Raw genomic sequence first — 24,945 nt, 5'->3', positions numbered from 1 at the left:
CAGCGACTTGAATCGCAGACGAGTTGAGTTGGGCCTCTCCTCTGTCATTTTATTTAAACTCCAAAGGGTGGAAAATAATTGATCGGAAACAGTGAGGTGAATACTGTACTGTGCGTAACATGGGTAGTGTGTGTCACTGTGTGCAGTATGTTTGTGCGTACTACGTATGTGTGTATGTACTGTGTGTGTGTTCCTATAACAAAGACCTTGTTCTGACTTCTAAGGCCCCCACTACTTTGTTCCCAGACCCAGTAGCCAGGCACCGTGCCTGTTAGTGGAAAAACACAGTTGGTCACAAGACCTTGCTGTAGCATTCATTAGCACTACTCCACTGTATCTGCTACCCAGAAACACATCATGCTTGAACTTCTCCTCCACTGCTGCTTGTGGCTCAGAGACACTGTAGAGAAACTCTAGACTTGCTACTACATTGTACCTGTAAGTAGGTTTGTAATCAGCTGCATCTTTGAAAATTCCAGCTTGTAGGACTAGCTAGGTATTCCGGTTTCTTTTGGATTCTATCCCTGAAAAATGCTGAAGTTTACAGTTACCTAATACAAGGAGTCATTGCCTGAAGCCTAATGGTTTCATACAGCAAGTTATGTTGTCTCACATCCTGTGCTAACAGTTGATGTTGTCCTTATTTCTCTACAGCCTTCTTGTCGAGTACAGCTGATAAAGGACATTATGATGACCATCAGCTGAGAGCCTTTGACAGTGGCCTTGCTTAGTGACGTGCTGCTCCCACCCTGTCGCTGTCCTAGTCTCTCCCCACCTGTCTCCAGTCCTGCACCCTCTACTCTGTCCCTGTCCTGTCTCCACTCCTTCATCTTTCTGCCCCCCTCTCCGAACCATCACCATGGGGGCTGAGAAAGATGCAGACACCGTTTCAACTGGCTCCATGCGTCTGAAGCAGGAGATCTCCCTGCTCCAAGGGGTCTGCCTCATCGTGGGCAACATGATCGGCTCGGGCATATTCGTCTCCCCCAAAGGGGTGCTCTTCTACACAGGCTCCTTCGGCCTGTCTCTGGTGGTGTGGGCCATAGGCGGGGTCTTCTCCGTGTTTGGGGCCCTGTGCTATGCCGAGCTGGGAACCACCATCCGCAAGTCTGGGGCCAGCTATGCCTACATACTGGAGTCCTTTGGTGGCTTCCTGGCTTTCATTAGGTGAGATTTCACTTTTTTATATTTTAACAGGTTTGTCTCATTGAGAAACTATTTTGCAGAAGAGACCTTCACTATGTAAAGTGCTTTGAGTGTCTAGAAAAGCTCTATATAAATCTTTAATTCATTTCTTCTTTTTAATTATTAGGCTGTGGACGTCCCTGATGATCGTGGAGCCAGCCTGCCAGGCTGTCATAGCCCTCACCTTCTCAAACTACCTGGTGCAGCCCTTCTACCCCACGTGCTCAGCCCCCTACGATGCTGTGAGACTCATAGCAGCAGCCATCATTGGTAAGATGAGCTGAGCTCACTTATTTTCCTCCCTCTGACTGTTTTGAAATAAGGAGATATACTACTTGAACTAGTCCAAAAAGAACACAATTTTGTAAAGCGGCTTTCTATGGTGTGCCCTACTGAACGCATGTTTTTTTCTGGATCAAAATTAGGCTTAGGTGGTGGGCGTGGCGGGGACGTCGTAGTGGGCGTGGCCAATGGCTCAGTCACCAACTGAACATTTTAGAGGCCCTCCTGTTGGCCGCAGACAATATTTAGCTGTTCTTCAGCGAATTTTCTGCAGTTCTACACATTTTGCGATGGCTTATGCCGTGTACTTATGCCGAGTGACTCAAATATTATAACAAAATCGGTGGGGGGCCCAGCGGGGGAGTTTCTCCCATTCCTCTCTGCAGATCCTCAAGTTCTGTCAGGTTGGATGGGGAGAGTCGCTGCACAGCTATTTTCAGGTCTCTCCAGAGATGTTCGATCAGGTTCAAGTCCGGGCTCTGGCTGGGCCACTCAAGGGCTTTCAGAGACTTGTCCCGAAGCCACTCCTGCGTTGTCTTGGCTGTGTGCTTAGGGTCGTTGTCCTGTTGGAAGGTGAACCTTGGCCCCAGTCTGAGGTCCTGAGCGCTCTGGAGCAGGTTTTCATCAAAGATCTCTCTGTACTTTGCTCCATTCATCTTTTTCTCGTTCCTGACGAGTCTCCCAGTCCCTGCCGCTGAAAAACATCCCCACAGCATGATGCTGCCACCACCATGCTTCACCGTAGGGATGGTGCCAGGTTTCCTCCAGACGTGACACTTGGCATTCAGGCCAAAGAGTTCAATCTTGGTTTCATCAGACCAGAGAATCTTGTTTCTCATGGTCTGAGAGTCCTTTAGGTGCCTTTTGGCAAACTCCAAGCGGGCTGTTATGTGACTTTTACTGATGAGTGGCTTCCGTCTGGCCACTCTACCATAAAGGCCTGATTGGTGGAGTGCTGCAGAGATGGTTGTCCTTCTGGAAGGTTCTCCCATCTCTACAGAGGAACTCTGGAGCTCTGTCAGAGTGACCATCGGGTTCTTGGTCACCTCCCTGATCAAGGCCCTTCTCCCCCGATTGCTCAGTTTAAGGAAGAGAATTGGTGATTCCAAACCTTTTTTTTTGGCTTGCCTGTATATATATATATATATATATATATATATATATCTATCATTGCGTTAATAAAGCCGCATACAAACATGGTCTCTTTTTTGCTTTCTTGAGTAAGGCAGCTCCAAAATGCAGGTGTTTCAGCCTAGCTCAGTGCTTTCTGTGGTGGTGGGGCAGCCAGCGGAAAATACGTTGCGTAGGTGTTGGTAATGTTCTTTAGTTGCGCCATGATTGGCTCTGTTCTGTCAATCATGGGGACACTACGTCACCGCCAAGTCTAGGCGTAGAGCTTGAAACGGTCATCCAACTCGGAATTGTAAATCCGGAACTCGGGCCTCTTTCTAGAGCTACGACCTGAAGATCACTGACGTCATCATGATTCGACCTTGTTTTTTTCCGAGTTCCCAGTTGTCTTGAAAGCACCATAAATCCAGAGAATGACAAACTTTGATTCCAAAATTTGCCCACGAAGGACCGCCGCGCCACCTTCCTGTTCAAGTGAGCACAGCGCAACAAGGTGAGTCCAAAAATGTATTGTATGCTGCTGCATAAATGATGTAATATGCCAGGGAGATATGTATACTGTAGCTAAGAAAGTAATACTAAGTGTATGTTGTGTAGTAAGCTGTTAGTAGCCCATGTGCCTCACCCTAATAATTTGGTCTATTTACTTCTCTTAATTTCGCCTACTGTTCTGACTTGGTGGTGCACATGTAGCCTATAACCTGTTTTAGAGAAATGTACTCTTCTAATATTGTAAGAGCTTTGATTGTCTGCTTATATGCCCCCTTTATTTATCCTATGGTTCTGACTTGGTGTCCCGGGAGAACACTGTAAGAATGGCCCATGTTCTGAATCGAAATTATGGATTGCCTCTTATCCGCTTGTCGTTGCCTTATGCCATAGTTTGTACATCTTAATTGTCAATAGAACCACATTTGTTTAAGCAAGTCAGCCATATCAGCTTTGTTTTTTAAAAGGCAGTAAATGAGGCTGAATGAACTGTTTTGCTGCCAGACAAGGCTCCGCTGATAGCCAGGTGTAGCAGTGGTAAGGTGTTGGGACTCTGCTGTTGGGACAGCTTTATGTAGGCCCTAACAGTTTGTGGGCACCGGTTGTTACCATTATAGTGCAATTCATGTATTGTTTAGTGTTGTGGTTTTGCTGGCATGCATCCCATATTTGTTTTGTTTGCCCCACCAAGATTTACACGCTAAAATCGCCACTGGATTGGCTATATAGGATTTGTAGTTCTTTGATTTTGTGCGATTTTAATTGACCAGCTATGAAACAAAACGGCAAAAATACTTTGAAAACCGCGACTACAGCATTTATTTGACTATAAATGTGATCATACTATTTTTATTCCCAAATGTGAGTGAAATGCTCGCACTTTGGAGCCCTGACCACCCGCCAACGTGGCTAGTGAAATGGACATCTTACCCGCCAATGCCAAAATCTTCCCACATTTGCTTGCAAATGTACATAGCCTACCGGTGGGTGATTTTAGCCTACAGCCAAATAAACATTCATGCACCTGCTTGCAAACTCTGGAGTTGCTAGCTGGCTAATTGTTTTCCCCTTGGATGTTGAGTTTGCTATTGCAACCTTTAGATGGCTAAGGGTGGACTTTTCCAGGCAAGTATTACTACTGCAAGAGATCAAGCGGATAAAGGCGCTACCGTTGCACCGCAGTAGGCTGCCTTTATTGTTGAACTTGTCTTTGTAAATTAGAATTACATTTGTTTAAATTGTCTTGCCTGGGTTTGTTTCGTGTCCCAGACAGTTTGATATTTCATAAATCCAAATGATGTGACTGGGTCTTACTGAGTCTGGCTTTAGAGTGGGTTATCTCTGTTACACTCATCCTGTGTCAGCTCTGCAGTTGCCAGGGGGGATATGAATGTGCGTGTGTTTGTGTTTTTCAGTTGGAGCGGAGCCACTCAAGGTGAAAAATGTGTGCTTTGTCAGACAAACGTGTAGAAGGCTCAGAAGGTGTTCTGTTGAGTCAGAGAGTGAGCTGTAATAAACGGAACAGCCTGACTTGGCATTTAGTTGAATCCCCTCAGGAATTAGGCCAACTGTAAATGCTCGTTCTCTCTCTATGGGTCTGGGGAGACATTCACACACGTTCCTTCATGAATTATGAGTGAGTAAAGGAATGCTGATTCTCTGCTTAGTGTAGGAGGCCAAGGTCTATGCAGAGGCAACCTGGTAATGTCTTAGTAGCTAACTGAGAACCTGCTCAGCTGTATTTCTTGTGTGTGAAATCAAGTCGCTATACTCAAGCTTAGAATGATTTTGGGGAATTTTTAAGTGTCCTTTTATATTGCGACAGTAACGGTGTAGGCTACTCAAGTTTCAGAAAAGGCATGGGTATAATTGTTCCCTAAATGCTAAGGAATCCATGTTGCCAAAACGCAGGGCTTGATGTACATAAATGCCATAGGCCATAAAAACAGAACTCAAACTCATGTCATGGAAGCATTTGGTTGTCGTGTGAAGCCATTGTAGAAATTCTCCATGAAGCATAAACACACTGACCAGCAACATTAGGTCCTTGTTGAAACCCATGATTCCAATGATTAGTGGTTGTGTGCATATAGATCATCTATTTTCAAAGGCTCTCTTCATTAGTAAAATATGTGTAGTAAGATCTATCTCTCTTCAACATCAGATTTGCAACTTTTCTGTTTACACTATCCTTCTGTTAGCCTTGGATGTGATGTGGCCAAAGCCACATTCATGCTTCATGTGTGTTAGCAGCTATTAGCATACCGTAAATACCATTAGTATATTTAAATAATAAGGCCTGAGGGGGTGTGGTAAATGGCCAATATACCACGGCTTAGGGCTGTTATCATGCACGACGCAACGTGGAGTGCCTGGACACAGCCATTAGCCGTGGTATGTTGGCCATATCTCACAAACCCCCGATGTGCCTTATTGCTATTATAAATTGGTTACCAACGTAATTAGAGCAGTAAAAATAAATGTTTTGTCATACCCGTGGTATATGGTCTCATCTACCACAGCTGTCAGCCAATCAGCATTCAGTGCTTGAACCACCCAGTTTATAAAGACTAAATAAGGATAGCTATTCAAACTACAGTGCCATGAAAAAGTATTTGCCCCCTTTCTGATTTTCTCTTTTTGCATATTTTTTTATACGGAATTATCAGCTCTTCAACCAAAAACGAATATTACATAAAGGGAACCTGAGTTTACAAATAACAAAAAATGTATACTTATTTGATTAATTTAACCTTTAAACGGGTGTGGTCATTCTACAGTGGTCCCTGCAGGGTACGCTCAAACTGGTGTGATTAGAACGCTTATTTAGAACGTCCAGTTTCGATTTACGCAACAATCAGCATTTGAGCTAGCCACACTGTTTTTTCACAGAAACATTTTGCACAAACACAGTCCTTATAAAGTTATGTCCTGAATGTGACTAGTTTATTTATGGATGGAATGTTCAGACATTCACAGAAGTAGCGACAGCATACACAATCATCCAAACCGGAAAATGTAGGCTACATTATTCCTAGCGCTAACTGAGGAAAGATTGATGTAACACAAGCGGTCATATTTAGATAACTCTCGGCTGACAGAAACCACAATATGAATTAGCTAATAGCAATTACTATTTATAATTCATCACATCACTGGTGAGCTCAACATTGCCTGGCGCAGCGGTCTAAGGCATCGCAGTGCTTGAGACGTTACTACAGACCCGGGTTCAATCCCAGGCTGTGTCACAGCCGGCCGTGACCGCGAGACCCATGAGGCGGTGCACAATTGACCCATCGTCGTCCGGGTTAGGGGTGGGTTTAGCCGGCCGGCATTTCCTTGTCCCATCGCGCTCTAGTGACTCCTTGTGGTGGGCTGGGCGCCTGCAAGCTGACTTTGGTCGCCAGCTGGAAGGTGTTTCCTCCGACACATTGGGGCGGCTGGCTTACGGGTTAAGCAAGCAGTGTGGCTTGGCAGGGTCGCGTTTCGGAGGACGCATGGATCTCGACCTTCGCCTCTCCCGAGTCCGTAGGAGAGTTGCAGCAATGGGACAAGACTGTAACAACCAATTGGATATCAAGACATTGGGGGAAAAAAGGGGTAAATGTAATTCCTTCACCTCATTATAACATCTTTGGTCTGACAGACGTTTATGTGACACCCAGAATTCATTGTATAATGTCAACAAAAATGGCGCCACACATAGCTGGCAAATAGCTTAGCATTAGCTCATTATAATCAGTACAACCTTCAAAAAAGTATTTTACACACATCATAGGTGTCCATTACAATCTATGCAATAATCGAAATGCATTATTTGTCACCAGTACATGTGAATAAAACTGTAAATACATTATGCTCCATACATACATACTTCATGCTACAGTAGAAACGACAACACCATACACAGAAAATAAGGCACTTACTTTGATAGGAACACACACATGTCCAAAGTTATTATTTGTAAGGTAAACAACAATGGAGGCAATGCGAGCGGCAGCCAGAAAATTTGCCAGTCCGTGCAAGACTGCGCAAATGTCTGCATATTTGATGTGCGGAAAGAAATGGGGAAGGGCTCTCCTCAAAGAGAGAAGTTTGTCCGGCTCAATAAAGCCTAGAACATAAATTGTCCGCAACACAGAAATAGGCTACTTCTATGTGAATTAATGAGGAGGCGGAACACACTTCAATTCAAACTGTTAGAAAATAATACTTGTTAGAAAATAATTTGAAATTGAGACGTTGAAACAGCCTATAGATGCATAAAACAACTCATGCTGGGGCGACCGTTAGAGATATTTGGAACTAAGGTGTGAAAAGGTTAACAAAGATATGCAACAACCAGTTCCCTCACTTACACTCAATAACTGGTTGTGCCACCTTTAGCTGCAATGACTGCAACCAAATGCTTCCTGTAGTTATTGATCAGTCTCTCACATCGCTCTGTAGTAATTTTGGCCCACTTTTTCATGCAGAACTGCTGTATTCAAGTCCTGCCACAACATCTCAATTGGGATAAGGTCTGGACTTTGACTAGGCCATTCCAAAACTTAACATTTTGTTGCTTTTAACCATTTTCATGTAGACTTGATTGTGTGTTTTGGATCATTGTCTTGCTGCATGACCAATATGCGCTTCAGCTTCAGCTCACAGATGGATGGCCTGACTTTCTCCAGTAGAATTCTCTGATACAGAGCAGAATTCATGGTTCCTTCTATTAAGGCACATCGTCCAGGTCCTGAGGCAGCAAAGCATCCCCAAACCATCACACTACCAACACCATGCTTGATCGTTGGTATGAGGTTCTTACTGTGGAATGCAGTGTTTGGTTTTCTCCAGACATAATGGGACCCATCTCGTCCAAACAGTTGACTCAAGCTTGCCAAAAAGCACCTGGATGATCATCAAGACTCTTGGAAGAATGTTCTATGGATAGATGAGTCAAAAGTATAACTTTTTGGACGATATGGGTCCCATTATGCCCACTGGGGACCCAGGCCCAGCCAATCAGAATACGTTTTTCTCCACAAAAGGGCTTTATTACAGACCAAAATACTTCTCAGTTTCATCAGCTCTCCGGGTGGCTGGTCTCAGACAATCCCGCAAGTGAAGATGCCGGATTTGGAGGTCCTGGGCTGGCGTGGTTACACCTAGTCTGCGGTTGTGAGGCCGGTTGGACGTACTGCCAAATTCTCTAAAACGACGTTGGAGGCGGCTTATGGTAAAGAAATGAACATTCTCTGGCAAGGGCTCTGGTTGACATTCTTGCTGTCAGCATGCCAATTGCACGCTCCCTCAACTTGAGACATCGGTGGCATTGTGTTCTGACAAAACTGCACATTTTAGTGGCCTTTTATTGTCCCCAGCACAAGGTGCACCTGTGTAATGATCATTCTGTTTAATCAGCTTCTTGATATGCCACATCTGTCAGGTGGATGAATTATCTTGGCAGAGTAGAAATGCTCACTATTAGGGATGTAAACAAATTTGTGCCAAAAATCTGAAAGCTTTTGTGTGTATGGAACATTTCTGGGATCTTTTATTTCAGCTCATGAAACATGGGACTAACACTACAATTTGCGTTATATATTTTTGTTCAATATAATATTAGGTTTTGGGTGAAGATCTGATAACATTCAGTATCAGCCATATGCAAAAGTGGAGAATCAGAAAGGGGGCATACTTTTTCACAGCACTGTATACAGGAGCTTCTTCTCTAAACCATATTGCACATAATGTTGCTCACTTGAATAATGCAATGGTTCTCAAATGTGTGGATATTTATATTTTGAAAACCCTTTAATTTTCAATATGGCTAACAGAACAAAAATGCTGTCTACTGGTATTAAGGTAATTAAGATAATTCTTACAGGGACATGTGGCTTTGGAGAGCCATTGTCTTTACACTGTACCACTCACAGAGGGGGTATGTGGTGTAGATGTGTCCAACACTACCTACGGAGGTGGCTTGGGAAAGCGAGATTTGAATTTAGATCAGTCTCTTTACACTACTAAAATGTGTCCTTGAACTAATGTGTTTTCAAACTAGTGTAGCGTAAAGAGGCCCAGGAGACAGTTCTCTGGACTATGCCAACGCTGCCCTCTTTGAGACGCCCACTAAGTCAATGTTTGCACTAGCCGTTGGTTCAACCAATAAGAGGCATAGGGAGTGAAAGCGGAAGCCTTGTAGACCGGCTCTAAGGGACAACTTTCCCATTTATGATATACAGTTGAAGTCGGAAGTTTACATACACCTTAGCCAAATACATTTAAACTCAGTTTTTCACAATTCCTGACATTTAATCCTAGTACAAATTCCCTGTCTAAGAATGTGAAATGTCAGAATAATAGTAGAGAGAATGATTTATTTCAGCTTTTATTTGTTTCATCACATTCCCAGTGGGTCAGGAGTTTACATACACTCAAATAGTATTTGGTAGCATTGCCTTTAAATTGTTTAACTTGGGTCAAACGTTTTGGGTAGCCTTCCACAAGCTTCCCACAATAAGTTGGGTGAATTTTGGCCCATTCCTCCTGACATAGCTGGTGTAACTGAGTCAGGTTTGTAAGACTCCTTGCTCGCACACACTTTTTCAGTTCTGCCCACAAATTTTCTATAGGAGTGAGGCCAGGGCTTTGTGATGGCCACTCCAATACCTTGACTTTGTTGTACTTAAGCCATTTTGGCACAACTTTGGAAGTATGCTTGGGGTCGTTGTCCATTTGGAAGACCCATTTGTGACCAAGCTTTAACTTCCTGACTGATGTCTTGAGATGTTGCTTCAATATATCCACATAATTTCCCTTCCTCATGATGCTATCTATTTTGTGAAGTGCACCAGTCCCTCCTGCAGCAAAGCACCCCCACGCGTCTCATTCCTGAGCAGTATGACGGCTGCGTGGTCCCATGGTGTTTATACTTGCGTACTATTGTTTGTACAGATGAACGTGGTACCTTCAGGCATTTGGAAATTGCTCCCAAGGATCAACCAGACATGTTTTTTCTGAGGTCTTGGCTGATTTCTTTTGATTTTCCCATGATGTCAAGCAAAGAGGCACTGAATTTGAAGGTAGGCCTTGAAATACGTCCACAGGTACACCTCCAATTGACTCAAATTATGTAATTAGCCTATCAGAAGCTTTTAAAGCCATGACATCATTTTCTGGAGTTTTCTAAGCTGTTTAAAGGCAGTCAACTTAGTGTATGTAAACTTCTGACCCACTGGAATTGTGATACAGTGAATTATAAGTGAAATAATCTGTCTGTAAACAATTGTTGGAAAAATTACTTGTTTCATGCACAAAGTAGATGTCCTAACCGACTTGCCAAAACGATAGTTTGTTAACAAGAAATTTGTGGAGTGGTTGAAAATGAGTTTTAATGACTCCAACCTAAGTGTATGTAAACTTCCGACTTCAACTGTATGTACTTACGAGTATGTACAGGAGGCTACATTTACCAGACCCATATGCAATGGGTGCGTAACCTGATTAGGGCGTCCACCCATGGTGATCAGAATTACAGAAATCACATTTTAGATTATGGTAATTCATATTAACAGAACATGCAAGTCGAGGATGCAACGATGTGCGGTCCTTCTTACCAAATTCTGATGTGCACTTTGAAGATGTTAGAATAACTGTCCACGTTTTAATTTTCCTCAGCCAACAAGACAAGTAATGAACAGCAAAATCATTAGCGTATGTCAATCTACCATCCCCCATAGACCGCTGCGCCACTTGAGAGCCCTAAGGCACTGCATCTCAGTGCTTGAGGCGTCACTACAGACCCCCTGGTTCCATTCCAGGCTGTATCACAACCGGCCGTGATTGGGAGTCCCATAGGGCGGCGCACAATTGGCCCAGCGTCGTCCGGGTTTGGCCGGTGTAGGCCGTCATTGTAAATAATATTTTTTTCTTAACTGACTTGCCTAGTTAAATAAATGTATGGTAAATTAACAAACCCCTCAAACTCTTAAGTTACTATGTAAGATGAAACCTTTAGAAACTGGCCACATAGTGAATCTAAGTGGGCTTACATGTTGATGAATGACTTTTAAAGTGATGTTAAAGATTCCATGTAACATGCTCCAGATATACAGTGGGGAGAACAAGTATTTGATACACTGCCGATTTTGCAGGTTTTCCTATTTACAAAGCATGTAGAGGTCTGTAATTTTTATCATAGGTACACTTCAACTGTGAGAGATGGAATCTAAAACAAAAATCCAGAAAATCACATTGTATGATTGCATTTTATTGCATGACATAAGTATTTGATACATCAGAAAAGCAGAACTTAATATTTGGTACAGAAACCTTTGTTTGCAATTACAGAGATCATACGTTTCCTGTAGGTCTTGACGAGGTTTGCACACACTGCAGCAGGGATTTTGGCCCACTCCTCCATACAGACCTTCTCCAGATCCTTCAGGTTTCGGGGCTGTCGCTGGGCAATACGGACTTTCAGCTCCCTCCAAAGATTTCCTATTGGGTTCAGATCTGGAGACTGGCTAGGCCACTCCAGGACCTTGAGATGCTTCTTACGGTGCCACTCCTTAGTTGCCCTGGCTGTGTGTTTCGGGTCGTTGTCATGCTGGAAGACCCAGCCACGACCCATCTTCAATGCTCTTACTGAGGGAAGGAGGTTGTTGGCCAAGATCTCGCGATACATGGCCCCATCCATCCTCCCCTCAATACGGTGCAGTCGTCTTGTCCCCTTTGCAGAAAAGCATCCCCAAAGAATGATGTTTCCACATCCATGCTTCACGGTTGGGATGGTGTTCTTGGGGTTGTACTCATCCTTCTTCTTCCTCCAAACAGTGCGAGTGGAGTTTAGACCAAAAAGCTCTATTTTTGTCTCATCAGACCACATGACCTTCTCCCATTCCTCCTCTGGATCATCCAGATGGTCATTGGCAAACTTCAGACGGGCCTGGACATGCGCTGGCTTGAGCAGGGGGCGTAGTGTGTTACTAATGGTTTTCTTTGAGACTATGGTCCCAGCTGCCTTGAGATCATTGACAAGATCCTCCCGTGTAGTTCTGGGCTGATCCCTCACCTTCCTTATGATCATTGATGCCCCACGAGGTGAGATCTTGCATAGAGCCCCAGACCGAGGGTGATTGACCGTCATCTTGAACTTCTTCCATTTTCTAATAATTGCGCCAACAGTTATTGCCTTCTCACCAAGCTACTTGCCTATTGTCCTGTAGCCCATCCCAGCCATGTGCAGGTCTACAATTTTATCCCTGATGTCCTTACACAGCTCTCTGGTCTTGGCCATTGTGGAGAGGTTGGAGTCTGTTTGATTGAGTGTGTGGACAGGTGTCTTTTATACAGGTAATGAGTGGAGAACAGGAGGGCTTCTTAAAGAAAAACTAACAGGTCTGTGAGAGCCGGAATTCTTACTGGTTGGTAGGTGATCAAATACTTATGTCATGCAATCAAATGCAAATTAATTACTTTAAAATCATACAATGTGATTTTCTGGATTTTTGTTTTCGATTCCGTCTCTCACAGTTGAAGTGTACCTATGATAAAAATGACAGACCTCTACATGCTTTGTAAGTAGGAAAACCTGCAAAATCGGCAGTGTATCAAATACTTGTTCTCCCCACTGTAGTCTACGGGAGTTTGTGTTTCCAAATTAGCTTTCTTTAGATTATCAATTCAGTTCTGCAGCTTTTTATAGGCATAGTATTTACATTTTAAACCATACCCAAGAGAATGACCCGTTAAGTAACTTTTTTGAGTTGTTTACTTTACAAATAAACAGCAGCAAATATTTTCCAGTACACCCCAAGGGTATGTTTAAGCGATTTGGCTGTGGAGTCAGCTTTCCTTGAAAAGCCACTTGTAAATACAGTAAGAAGCTTCAGGCTTATTTTCCTTCACAGGCCTTCTCTGGGATGACAATGCAAAGCCATGCACATATCCGCTGGGACCAGGGTACCAGAGGAGAGGAAATTGCTATTCAGCGCCACAGTGATAAAGTCAAATCCCACTGTCTGTGCCTGCAGGTGCACACTTTCCTGCGAATGTTATCTGAGGGGATTACTTTACATGCCGGCCCACAGATGGAGGGAGACCTGTCCTCCTGGACTGTAATGTTATCAGCTCCCTGTGTAGTGGTGGATAGAGACAGGTTTATCTGGAATCGTTCCTAAGCCATTAGCCTTATCATCCCAGCCCTCTGCTTTACTGGTAGCTACTAGCAGCCCATTAGCTCGGCGAGTCAGCGGAAACTTCTGCTTTCATGATCTACATGATTTAAACCAGGTTTGGAAGTGGAATTGGTTTATATCAGTTTGAAATGGAACTGACCTGAATCCTGGTTTGAACCAACACTTGCTTTGGAGTTGCTTGCAGAGAGGTGGTCTGCTACACTCTTCTTCCTCCTCCTCTCCCACTCTAGGTCTCCTGACGTGTGTGAACTGTATGAAGGTGAAGTGGGGGGCCATTCTCCAAGTGGTCTCTACAGTAGCTAAGGTCCTGGCCCTCATCGTCATCATCATCGCTGGGATGATTAAGCTGGGACAAGGTATAGTACGGCATCTGGCTTGGGAGACATAACCCACCTGTCCCCAATGTCAGTGTGCTGGCATATTCATGATATAGCTTCACTTGCTGACCAGTAGTGTGTGTGTGTGTGTGTGTGTGTGTCTGTCTATTCTTCAGTATGTGAGTTGTTTTGTTGTTGATAGTGGATGAAATGAGTCCCCCTTACAATGTAAAGAGCATTGAACAACAGGGAAAGAACTATGATGTGTAACTCAGTGATTTAATCCATTATATCCAATTCATGATGTGATCCCTGGCCTCTGTCTGTAGGCCAGACGCAGAACTTTGAAGATTCGTTTAAGGGTTCTAAAGTGAACCCTGGGGATATGGCCCTGGCTCTGTATGCTGCGCTGTACTCCTACTCCGGCTGGGACACACTCAACTTCATCACCGAGGAAATCAAGAACCCGGAGAGGTGAGGCAGTCTTTATGTCATGATGTTTATGTTTATTTTTAAGTTTGGAAATAAATAGTGGCCCTTGTGTGTACTGCCAGTAATACCGTATACCCCGGTATGGTATAGGAATGGTACTGCCATACCTAGTCCTTTCTTGACCTTTCTTTGTCTGACTCTTGTTATATAGACACAGAACGTATGCCGGGCACTGCCCGTCTGGTTCCTCTCAAGGTTTCTCTCTCCCTGCAAAGTTTGTCCTTGTTTTTTTCTAAAGTGTTCTATCAATCTTCTTTATCCATTCCTACCAGGAACCTCCCGTTGGCCATAGGGATCTCCATGCCCATCGTCACAGTGATCTACATCCTGACTAACATTGCTTACTACACCGTTATGGATGCTGGAACTGTGCTGGCCAGTGATGCTGTGGCTGTGGTGAGTTCTACTCTGCTCTGGATTTTAGGTTATGTGGGGTTTAGTGTTGAGCGGTCGGTTTAGATAATTTTTTAAAACATTAAATGCATTATGAAATAACTACATAAAAATGATTGTAGAGCTTTTTAATGGAAATTCCAAAGCCAAAAATGGGGAACATTCAATTGCCAAAACATTGAAAACATTCCGTTGTCTCTATCAGGTCCACATTGGGTAGACGTCAATAGAAAAAGGAAATTACTATGAAATAATAAAATATCAGTTATATATTACTTAACCTAATTGACAGAGTGAAAAGAAGGAAGCCTGTACAGAATAAAAATATTCCAAAACATGCATGCTGTTTGCTAAAGTAATACTGAAAAAAAAATGTGGCAAAGCAATACATTATTTTCATGAAAACAATGTTTGGGGCAAATCCAATACAACACATTACTGAATACCACTCTCCGTATTTTCAAGCATAGTGGTCGCTGCATCATGTTATGGGTACAGTGCGTTGCTAAAGTATTCATCCCCCTTGGCGTTTTTCCTATTTTGTTACATTACAACCTGTAATTTAAATTGATTTTTATTTGGATTTCATGTAATGGACATACAGAAAATAGTCAAAATTAGTGAAATGAAAAAAATAACATGTTTCAACAAATTCTAACAAATAAATAACGGAAAAGTGGTGCGTGCATATGTATTCACCCCCTTTGCTATGAAGCCCCTAAATAAGATCTGGTGCAACCAATTACCTTCAGAAGTCACATAATTAGTTAGATCGCACACAGGTGGACTTTATTTAAGTGTCACATGATCTGTCACATGATCTCAGTGTATATATACACCTGTTCTGAAAGGCCCCAGAGTCTGCAACACCACTAAGTAAGGGGCACCACCAAGCAAGCAGCACCATGAAGACCAAGGATCTCTCCAAACAGGTCAGGGACAAAGTTGTGGAGAAGTACAGATCAGGGTTGGGTTATAAAAAAAAAAATATCTGAAACTTTGAACATCCCACGGAGCACCATTAAATCCATTATTTAAAAAAATTGAAATAATATGGCACCACAACGAACCTGCCAAGAGAGGGCCGCACACCAAACCTCACGGACCAGGCAAGGAGGGCATTAATCAGAGAGGCAACAAAGAGACCAAAGATAACCCTGAAGGAGCTGTAAAGCTCCACATTGGAGATTGGAGTATCTGTCCATAGGACCACTTTAAGCCGTACAGTCCACAGAGCTGGGTGGCCAGAAAAAAGCCATTGCTTAAAGAAGTAAATAAGCAAACACGTTTGGTGTTCGCCAAAAGGCATGTGGGAGACTCCCCAAACGTATGGAAGAAGGTACTCTGGTCAGATGAGACTAAAATAAATTGAGCTTTTTGGCCATCAAGGAAAACGTTATGTCTGGCGCAAACACAACACCTCTCATCACCCGAGAACACCATCCCCACAGTGAAGCATGGTGGTGGCAGCATCATGCTGTGGGGATGTTTTTCATCGGCAGGGACTGGGAAACTGGTGAAAATACAGGGAAATCCTTGAGGGAAACCTGTTAGTCTTCCAGAAATTTGAGACTGGGACGGAGGTTCACCTTCCAGCATGACAATGACCATAAGCATACTGCTAAAGCAACACTCGGGTGGTTTAAGGGGAAACATTTAAATGTCTTGGAATGGCCTAGTCAAAGCCCAGACCTCAATCCAATTGAGAATCTGTGGTATGACTTACAAATTGCTGTACACCAGCGGAACACATCCAACTTGAAGGAGCTGGAGCAGTTTTGCCTTGAAGAATGGGCAAAAATCCCAGTGGCTAGATGTGCCTAGCTTATAGAGACATACCCAAAGAGACTTGCAGCTGTAATTGCTGCAAAAGGTGGCTCTACAAAGTATTGACTTGGGGTGAATAGTTATGCACGCTCAAGTTCAGTTTTTTTTTGTCTCATTTCTTGTTTGTTTCACAAAAAATATTTTGCATCTTCAAAGTGGTAGGCATGTTGTGTAAATCAAATGATACAAACCCCCCAAAAATCAATTTTAATTCCAGGTTGTAAGGCAACAAAATAGGAAAAATGCCAAGGGGGGTGAATACTTTCGCAAGCCACTGTATGCTTGTAATCGTTAAGGACTGTGGAGTTTTCAAGATAAAAAAGAAAAGGAATGGAGCTAAGCACAGGAAAAATCCTAGAGGAAAACCTGGTTCAGTCTGCTTTCCACCCGACACTGGGAGATGAATTCACCTTTCAGCAGGATAATAACCTAAAACACAAGGCCAAATTTACACTGGAGTTACTTACCAAGAAGACAGTGAATGTGTCACGAGAATTTTGTTATCTCAGTGGTTGAAGTCAACTACTTCTCAAGCTTTGAATAATTCCCAGAGGTTGTAAGTCTCTAGTTAATAATGAATTAAACAAAGTCCCATTTCTGCATTAGATCAGTCTTTTATTCATGAGAGCTCTGCCACAAAAAGGGTGCACAGTCTTTTTATACTCACGCGCACACACACACACACAAGTTCTTATCATAGGCTACTCCTTGCTCAGGCAGGCTGCATTTTTTTCACTATTCCCATACATAGTTATCGCGTTCTCACAATATTCTGCAAGCCTCTCACTCCCCCTCCCTGTGTGGGGACATCTGTTTTTGAAACCGGTCTCCTGTTATTGGTTTCAACATTTGCACTTCTGCTTGCCTAACTACAAGAGAACACAATTGGGTGGTTGTTTTTCACTTTTAGTCATTTAACTTTTCAGAATCAGAATGTTCTGGAGTGGCTGAGTTAGTTTTGACTAAAATATACTTGAAAATCAATGCAAGACCTGAAAATGGTTGTGTGTGTGTGTGTGTATATATATATATATATATATATATATATATATATATATATATATATATATATATATATATATATATATACACACACACACACACACAGTGGGGAGAACAAGTATTTGATACACTGCCGATTTTGCAGGTTTTCCTACTTACAAAGCATGTAGAGGTCTGTAATTTTTATCATAGGTACACTTCAACTGTGAGAGACGGAATCTAAAACAAAAATCCAGAAAATCACATTGTATGATTTTTAAGTAATTAATTTGCATTTTATTGCATGACATAAGTATTTGATACATCAGAAAAGCAGAACTTTATATTTGGTACAGAAACCTTTGTTTGCAATTACAGAGATCATACGTTTCCTGTAGGTCTTGACCAGGTTTGCACACACTGCAGCAGGGATTTTGGCCCACTCCTCCATACAGACCTTCTCCCAGATCCTTCAGGTTTCGGGGCTGTCGCTGGGCAATACGGACTTTCAGCTCCCTCCAAAGATTTTCTATTGGGTTCAGGTCTGGAGACTGGCTAGGCCACTCCAGGACCTTGAGATGCTTCTTACGGAGCCACTCCTTAGTTGCCCTGGCTGTGTGTTTCGGGTCGTTGTCATGCTGGAAGACCCAGCCACGACCCATCTTCAATGCTCTTACTGAGGGAAGGAGGTTGTTGGCCAAGATCTCGCGATACATGGCCCCATCCATCCTCCCCTCAATACGGTGCAGTCGTCTTGTCCCCTTTGCAGAAAAGCATCCCCAAAGAATGATGTTTCCACATCCATGCTTCACGGTTGGGATGGTGTTCTTGGGGTTGTACTCATCCTTCTTCTTCCTCCAAACACTGCGAGTGGAGTTTAGACCAAAAAGCTCTATTTTTGTCTCATCAGACCACATGACCTTCTCCCATTCCTCCTCTGGATCATCCAGATGGTCATTGACAAACTTCAGACGGGGCTGGACATGCCCGTCTGAACAGTTTTTCTATGGGGTTGAGATCTGGAGACTGGCTAGGCCACTCCAGGACCTTGAAATGCTTCTTACGAAGCCACTCCTTCGTTGCCCGGGCGGTGTGTTTGGGATCATTGTCATGCTGAAAGACCCAGCCACGTTTCATATTCAATGCCCTTGCTGATGGAAGGAGGTTTTCACTCAAAATCTCACGATACATGGCCCCATTCATTCTTTCCTTTACACGGATCAGTCGTCCTGGTCCCTTTGCAGAAAAACAGCCCCAAAGCATGATGTTTCCACCCCCATGCTTCACAGTAGGTATGGTGGTGTTTGAATGCAACTCAGCATTCTTTGTCCTCCAAACACGACGAGTTGAGTTTTTACCAAAAAGTTCTATTTTGGTTTCATCTGACCATATGACATTCTCCCAATCCTCTTCTGGATCATCCAAATGCACTCTAGCAAACTTCAGACGGGCCTGGACATGTACTGGCTTAAGCAGGGGGACACGTCTTGCACTGCAGGATTTGAGTCCCTGGCGGCGTAGTGTGTTACTGATGGTAGGCTTTGTTACTTTGGTCCCAGCTCTCTGCAGGTCATTCACTAGGTCCCCCCGTGTGGTTCTGGGATTTTTGCTCACCGTTCTTGTGATCATTTTGACCCCACGGGGTGAGATCTTGCGTGGAGCCCCAGATCGAGGGAGATTATCAGTGGTCTTGTATGTCTTCCATTTCCTAATAATTGCTCCCACAGTTGATTTCTTCAAACCAAGCTGCTTACCTATTGCAGATTCAGTCTTCCCAGTCTGGTGCAGGTCTACAATTTTGTTTCTGGTGTGTATATATATAATCCACAACCAATTTGACTGTGCTTGAAACATTTTGAAAATAATAATGGGCAAATGTTACACAATCCAGGAGTGGAAAGCTCTTAGAGACTTACCCAGAAAGACTCACAGTTGTAATCACTGCCAAAGGTGCTTCTACAAAGTATTGACTCAGGGGTGTAAATACTTATGTAAATGAGATTTCTGTCTCAATTTGCAAATATTTCTAAACATATTTTCACTTTATCATTATGGGACATTGTGTGTGGGGGAAAAATATATTTAATCCATTTTGAATTCAGGCTGTAACACAACTAAATGTGGAATGTCACTACCGGTCAAAAGTTTTAGAACACCTACTCATTCAAGGGTTTTTCTTTATTTTGTTGTAGAATAATAGTGAAGACATCAAAACTATGAAATAACACATATTGAAACATGTAGTAACCAAAAAAGTGTTAAACAAATCAAAATATATTTTATATTTGAGATTCTTCAAATAGTCATCCTTTGCCTTGATGACAGCTTTGCACACTCTTGGCATTCTCTCAACCAGCTTCACCTGGAATGTTTTTCCAACAGTCTTGAAGGAGTTCCCACATATGCTGAGCACTTGTTGGCTGCTTTTCCTTCACTCTGCGGTCCGTCCGACTCATCCCAAACCATCTCAATTTGGTTGAGGTCGGGGGATTGTGGAGGCCAGGTCATCTGATGCAACACTCCATCACTCTCCTTACATTTACATTTTACATTTTAGTCATTTAGCAGACGCTCTTATCCAGAGCGACTTACAGTTAGTGAGTGCATACATTTTCATACTGGCCCCCCGTGGGAAACAAACCCACAACCCTGGCGTTGCAAGCGCCATGCTCTACCAACTGAGCTACAGGTCAAATAGCCTTTACACAACCTGGAGGTGTGTTGGGTCATTGTCCTGTAGTGTAAATACTTCCTGAAGGCACTGCAGTTAATTACCATGTTTCTGCGCTGAACTAGTGTCACACCCTGGCTCTGGGGACTCTATATGTTGAGCCAGGGTGTGTAGATTCTATGTGTTTGGTTTCTGTGTTTTAGTTCTATGTGTGCTATTTCTATGTTGGCCAGTGTGGTTCTCAATCAGAGGCAACGAGTGTCAGCTGTGGCTGGTTGTCTCTGATTGGGAACCACATTTAAACTGCCTGTTTTCCCATAGTGTTTGTGGGATCTTGTTCCGTGTTGGTTGTATTTAACCGTAGGACTGCACGTATCGTTTGTTGTTTTGGTTATTGTTCGTATTATCACTAAAGTTAAATAAACATGTTCGTTCATCACGCTGCGCCTTGGTCTACTCCGTCTAACGATCGTGACAACTAGGTTGAATATTTGCCTAATGAAAACGACAACTCCCTTCAGGCCAGCGTCCCACATTGTTATTGACTTAATTTCTCTTAAATTATTTTATTTATTTCAAGAGAAACTGCGCGTTGAGCTCACAAAAAACTAAACTAAATGGAATTCAAGTAATTGAACAGACGTCGGTCAATTAGTTGTTTAAAAAAATAAATGTTTTATTAATCGCTCACCACTAGTAGGGTTATGGATGAGTTGGGACCTGCCATGTTAAGTCAATCATGATCAAGTATGAAAAGGTATTCTCTCTTCAAAGACACACACACCATGGTTAAACCATTTGCAGGCCACGAGGCAGGTCTTAATTGGCAGCATCTGTTCAGTGTAGCTAATTGACCAGCTGTTTTTGTTTTCTGGTTCCTGTGATGTCATCAGTAGGAGACTGGCTGCTCTATCTGCCTGGGGCACCAACTACACTACTCTCAATGACATGATAACCAAGGGGAGTGAGTCTCAATGACATGATAACCAAGGGGAGGGAAAGTCCTCTAGCTGCTAATGAGGTTAGCTTGTACAAAGGACTATGGTAATCAATAATGATCATGTAGTTACAGAATGCCTGAGTAAGTGAGTAAGGGACCTTTTTAGGCGAGTTGACTGTTACTAGCAGAGATGGGGTCAATTCCATTGCAATTCAGGAAGTAAACAGAAAATTCCTATTCTAATTCTCTCCATGGAAAGGCAATGAATTGCCAAATTGATTGAATTTAAATGGAACTCACCCCAACCCTGGTTTCTGTATACAAATCCCAGATGTGAACCTATGTTGTCTTGTCTTTCTCTGCAGACGTTTGCTGATTTGGTGCTGGGCTGGGCTCGGTGGCTGATCCCCTTGTCAGTGGCCATCTCTTGTTATGGAGGACTCAACTCCTCCATCATCGCTGCCTCCAGGCTGTTCTTCGTAGGCTCCAGGGAGGGCCATTTACCCAACGTCCTCTGCATGATCCACGTCAAGCGCTACACCCCCATCCCAGCCCTGCTCTTCAACGTAAGTGAATGATGACTTAAATGTCATGTCACACAGTGATTGACGGGGAGTGTGATGTTGCATATAGTAGCTTTACAATACTTTTCTCTGTATACATTTAGATTTTATCCTGATACTGTGTGTGCGGGCACTGTCTTTTCCACCAGGGACAGCTGCTCCATGAAAATGCATAATCAAGCATGGATCCTACCTGCGAAGTCCATGGTCAATGTGTTCCTGAAAATGTCTGGTTCTCTTCTCTGTGTTTGTCTGGTTTAGGGTGGCATGTCTCTGATCTAGGATCAGATTTATGAAGTGTTCTGTGTCTCCTGCAGGGTGGCATGTCTTTGATCTACCTGTGTGTGAAGGATGTATTCCAGCTCATCAACTACTTCAGCTTCAACTACTGGCTGTTCATCGGCCTCTCCATCGCCAGCCAGATATACCTCCGGTTCAAGGCTCCCAACATGCCCCGGCCCGTCAAGGTAAGGACCTTATTCACCGTTACTAAATATATTTAAATTCCTGTCAATTATGTACTTTTCTATCAGTTATTTTTATAAAATGCTCTGAGGAATGTGTGGGAATATATGCATAATTAATGTTGAGTTCCTCTCTGCTCTTGCCCCCTCTCTTCAGCTCTCTCTGTTTTTCCCTATAGTGTACTGCCTATGCAGTGTGTTCCTGGTGGTAGTACCTCTCTACAGTGACACCATCAACTCTCTGGTGGGTATCGGCGTGGCTCTGTCTGGAGCTCCAGTGTACTACATCTGTATCCACCTGCCCCCCTCCTCCAGACCTGCTTTCCTGGGCAGGATGCTCGGTGAGACTGGGCTGAAACAACCTTAAGAATGTTTCAGGTTGAAATGTAATGAATAGAGCTGACATGATTCAAGAGGAAATATTGAGATTGATTCAGGGGGATTAATAGGTAGACTTTGTTGAAGACAACATACATGGTGGAAAGCTATACATTCATATCATGGTTACCTTGTGATTTTGCTTCATTTTGGAATTGGGCAACCAAATTTAGATCTACTGTAGTTGCAAGCACCGTAAAAGTTGTAAAACTTTGCTCTAGGGAGCTGCGCTTGGTTTTGACACTTCCTGGTTCTATTTCCTTTCCCCAGATGTGATCTCCCTAAAAACCCAGAAGCTGTGTCTGTGCTGTGTGGCCTCACCTGACCTAGACCTGGACAACATCCCTGATGAAAAGCTGGAGTAAGGGATGAAAGGTTAGGAGGGAGACTGAGCCAAAGGTGGAAACAGACGGACCACAATCACAGCTACACTCCTTCTGCGCCAATACACCTTATTGATGAACCATTTTTATATTTTTTTCACCAGGACTTATAAATAATCATATGTGACTTGCTTGTCCTATAGTACTGTACAGTGAGTGTGTGTGTTCAGTGTTAAGGCTGAGGAAAGCCACGTTCTAGTGCCGGTGAACTCTGACAACCACATGATGCAGCACAATGTAGTTCACTCCTACTGGTTACACCTATGGAGATGATCAACCATGGGAGTTGAACCATTTAACAACGCAAGAAATTCAAATAGAGATTTGAGCAGGACCTACTGACCATTTAGGAGGAGTAGGTTTTCATAAGCAGGACCTACTGAACAAAGCTAGTGGAGATTTAATTATTATTATTTTTTATATTAAATGAGTTAGATATTTAAAGTAATGTTTTTAAAAAGTTGGAGGGGTTAGTCAAAGATGCCCGTTCTGGCGCTACTTGTCTTGCCTTAAGCCAGGTGTGGTCTGTGTGTTTGCACAAACAAACTGCCTATCAATGACCTGTCTTTGACCGTTTAAGGTCACTATACGAGGGTCACTGAAGATTCCTCCATCAACTTAGTAACCGTGTCAAGTGACATCGACATATGTACTGTATGGAAACTGCCATGGATTGAGCCGTTATGGCGTCGAGGTAATGTTTATTGGTGAAGCTGACATACAGTGAATTAGAAGAACAAAGTGGTGCATATTCGGTTCTGTGAAGTGCTGTCCTTTTTTTGTGTTCTTTATTTCTCTACCAAACCAAGCAAAGATATTGTCGTTATTTCTCACCAATTTAATCTGTCAGACGATAGTAATTTAGTTACTGTTGCCGATAGCCCAATTTGGGCCTCACATGGATGCTATCATTCTATTGGCCTTGCATACCATGGCACACACAGGATATGTTACAATATCACCAGTTACTGACATTGTTACCATGGTCGCCCTATTGATGTCCAGAAAGGAACATGTAGGCCTATAGATTACATTGACTTTTAGCCTTTGTTACACCAAGATGGCTCTCTAAGACAGCATTGAAGTGCTTGATATTAAGATAAGTTACCTTTCACTGACATATTTCATTTAAAACCAGAAGCCTATCTGAAGAACCAAAACGACAGTTGCTGACGTAGAAATGGGGAAAATGTAGAAAGGATATGTTTCCAATGATATACAAAGGACTGGTCTCAATGTTTTCTTTATTTTGTTTAAAGAAATATACCCATTTTCTAATGCAATTAGATGGTGATCCTATTCATGAAATCTCTACAGTGCGATAAAAACAACAACACAGTTACATATGGGGTAAAAAAACATAAAGTCAAAAAATGTAAAGTCAAATCGATTGTCCTACAACATGAATTTAGTAGGATCCAATGCCATAAATATGCACATTCATGCAATTTCGATGAACATATGATGCAGTTTGCAGGATTAGAGGAATGCAACATCTCCTTTACAGTGCAATTCATTGAGACGCCAGATCAAATATTACAGCTACTGGCTGAGCCGTATTTGATTTCTATGCACCATCTAGTGGTAGTTTTATAAACTTCAGGTTGTTGAAAGCAAGTCAGTCAATGTTGTGGATCACTGCGCACTCGGCACTTGCATCCAAAGGTTTTTGTTCTGAATGCGCTGTCTCTTATTGGTGTATGTATGTTGTCAATGGAAATTTGCTTTAAAGCAGCAATCAGTAGTTGAAACTATAACAATGGGTACTCCCCACCCCTGTTTTGCTGAGGGATGGGGATGGAGAAATGTAACCACTCAAATTCATAGACAGAGCTATGGATGCAAGGACTGACCATCCATGATATCAAAATGATATAGTTTTAACCATTTTGAGGCTGTTGGTTTACATTTACTTTGTTTGCAAACAGAAAATATAAGATCGTTTTACTGGGTTCTGATGGTGAACGTCAGTTGAACTATGCTCATAAGGCATATTTATAACTTATATTCTTCAAGACTCAATGGGTACATATGATTCATTTATAAGGCCAAAAATGAATGTAGCAACTGCATATTGACCCATTTTAATAAAATATTATCTCACTCCATCCAAAGCTGTTTAGCAAGTCCCTTCACCTGTCAATCAAATCAATTTGTTTGTATTACATGAACTGAGTGTGAAATGGAAACAATTCCATGATGTATGACTGCCATTTTAATGTTTTTGGAGGGTTTTTTTGTTCACTTTTTATTGTTCTCAGT

The 24,945-nt window shown here is 42.8% G+C and overlaps 1 protein-coding gene across 1 annotated transcript; it reads left to right on the top strand.

Moving 5' to 3' along the window:
- The first annotated feature begins 843 nt into the window (after nt 1-843).
- LOC121586665 (Y+L amino acid transporter 2) lies at nt 844-24,791 on the top strand. The gene is made up of 9 exons (XM_041903570.2): nt 844-1,167; nt 1,313-1,455; nt 13,505-13,630; nt 13,921-14,065; nt 14,356-14,479; nt 21,261-21,461; nt 21,776-21,925; nt 22,080-22,263; nt 22,571-24,791. Exons 1-9 carry the CDS (start codon nt 860-862, stop codon nt 22,663-22,665), a joined length of 1,476 nt encoding a protein of 491 aa, XP_041759504.1. The 5' UTR covers nt 844-859; the 3' UTR covers nt 22,666-24,791.
- Nucleotides 24,792-24,945: the final 154 nt, after the last annotated feature.

The sequence above is a fragment of the Coregonus clupeaformis genome, chromosome 17 (assembly GCF_020615455.1).
Source record: "Coregonus clupeaformis isolate EN_2021a chromosome 17, ASM2061545v1, whole genome shotgun sequence".
NCBI classification, from domain to species: Eukaryota; Metazoa; Chordata; class Actinopteri; order Salmoniformes; family Salmonidae; genus Coregonus; species Coregonus clupeaformis.
The sequence above is the reverse complement of the archived record's forward strand: the minus strand, read 5'-3'. Positions and strand labels throughout refer to the sequence as shown.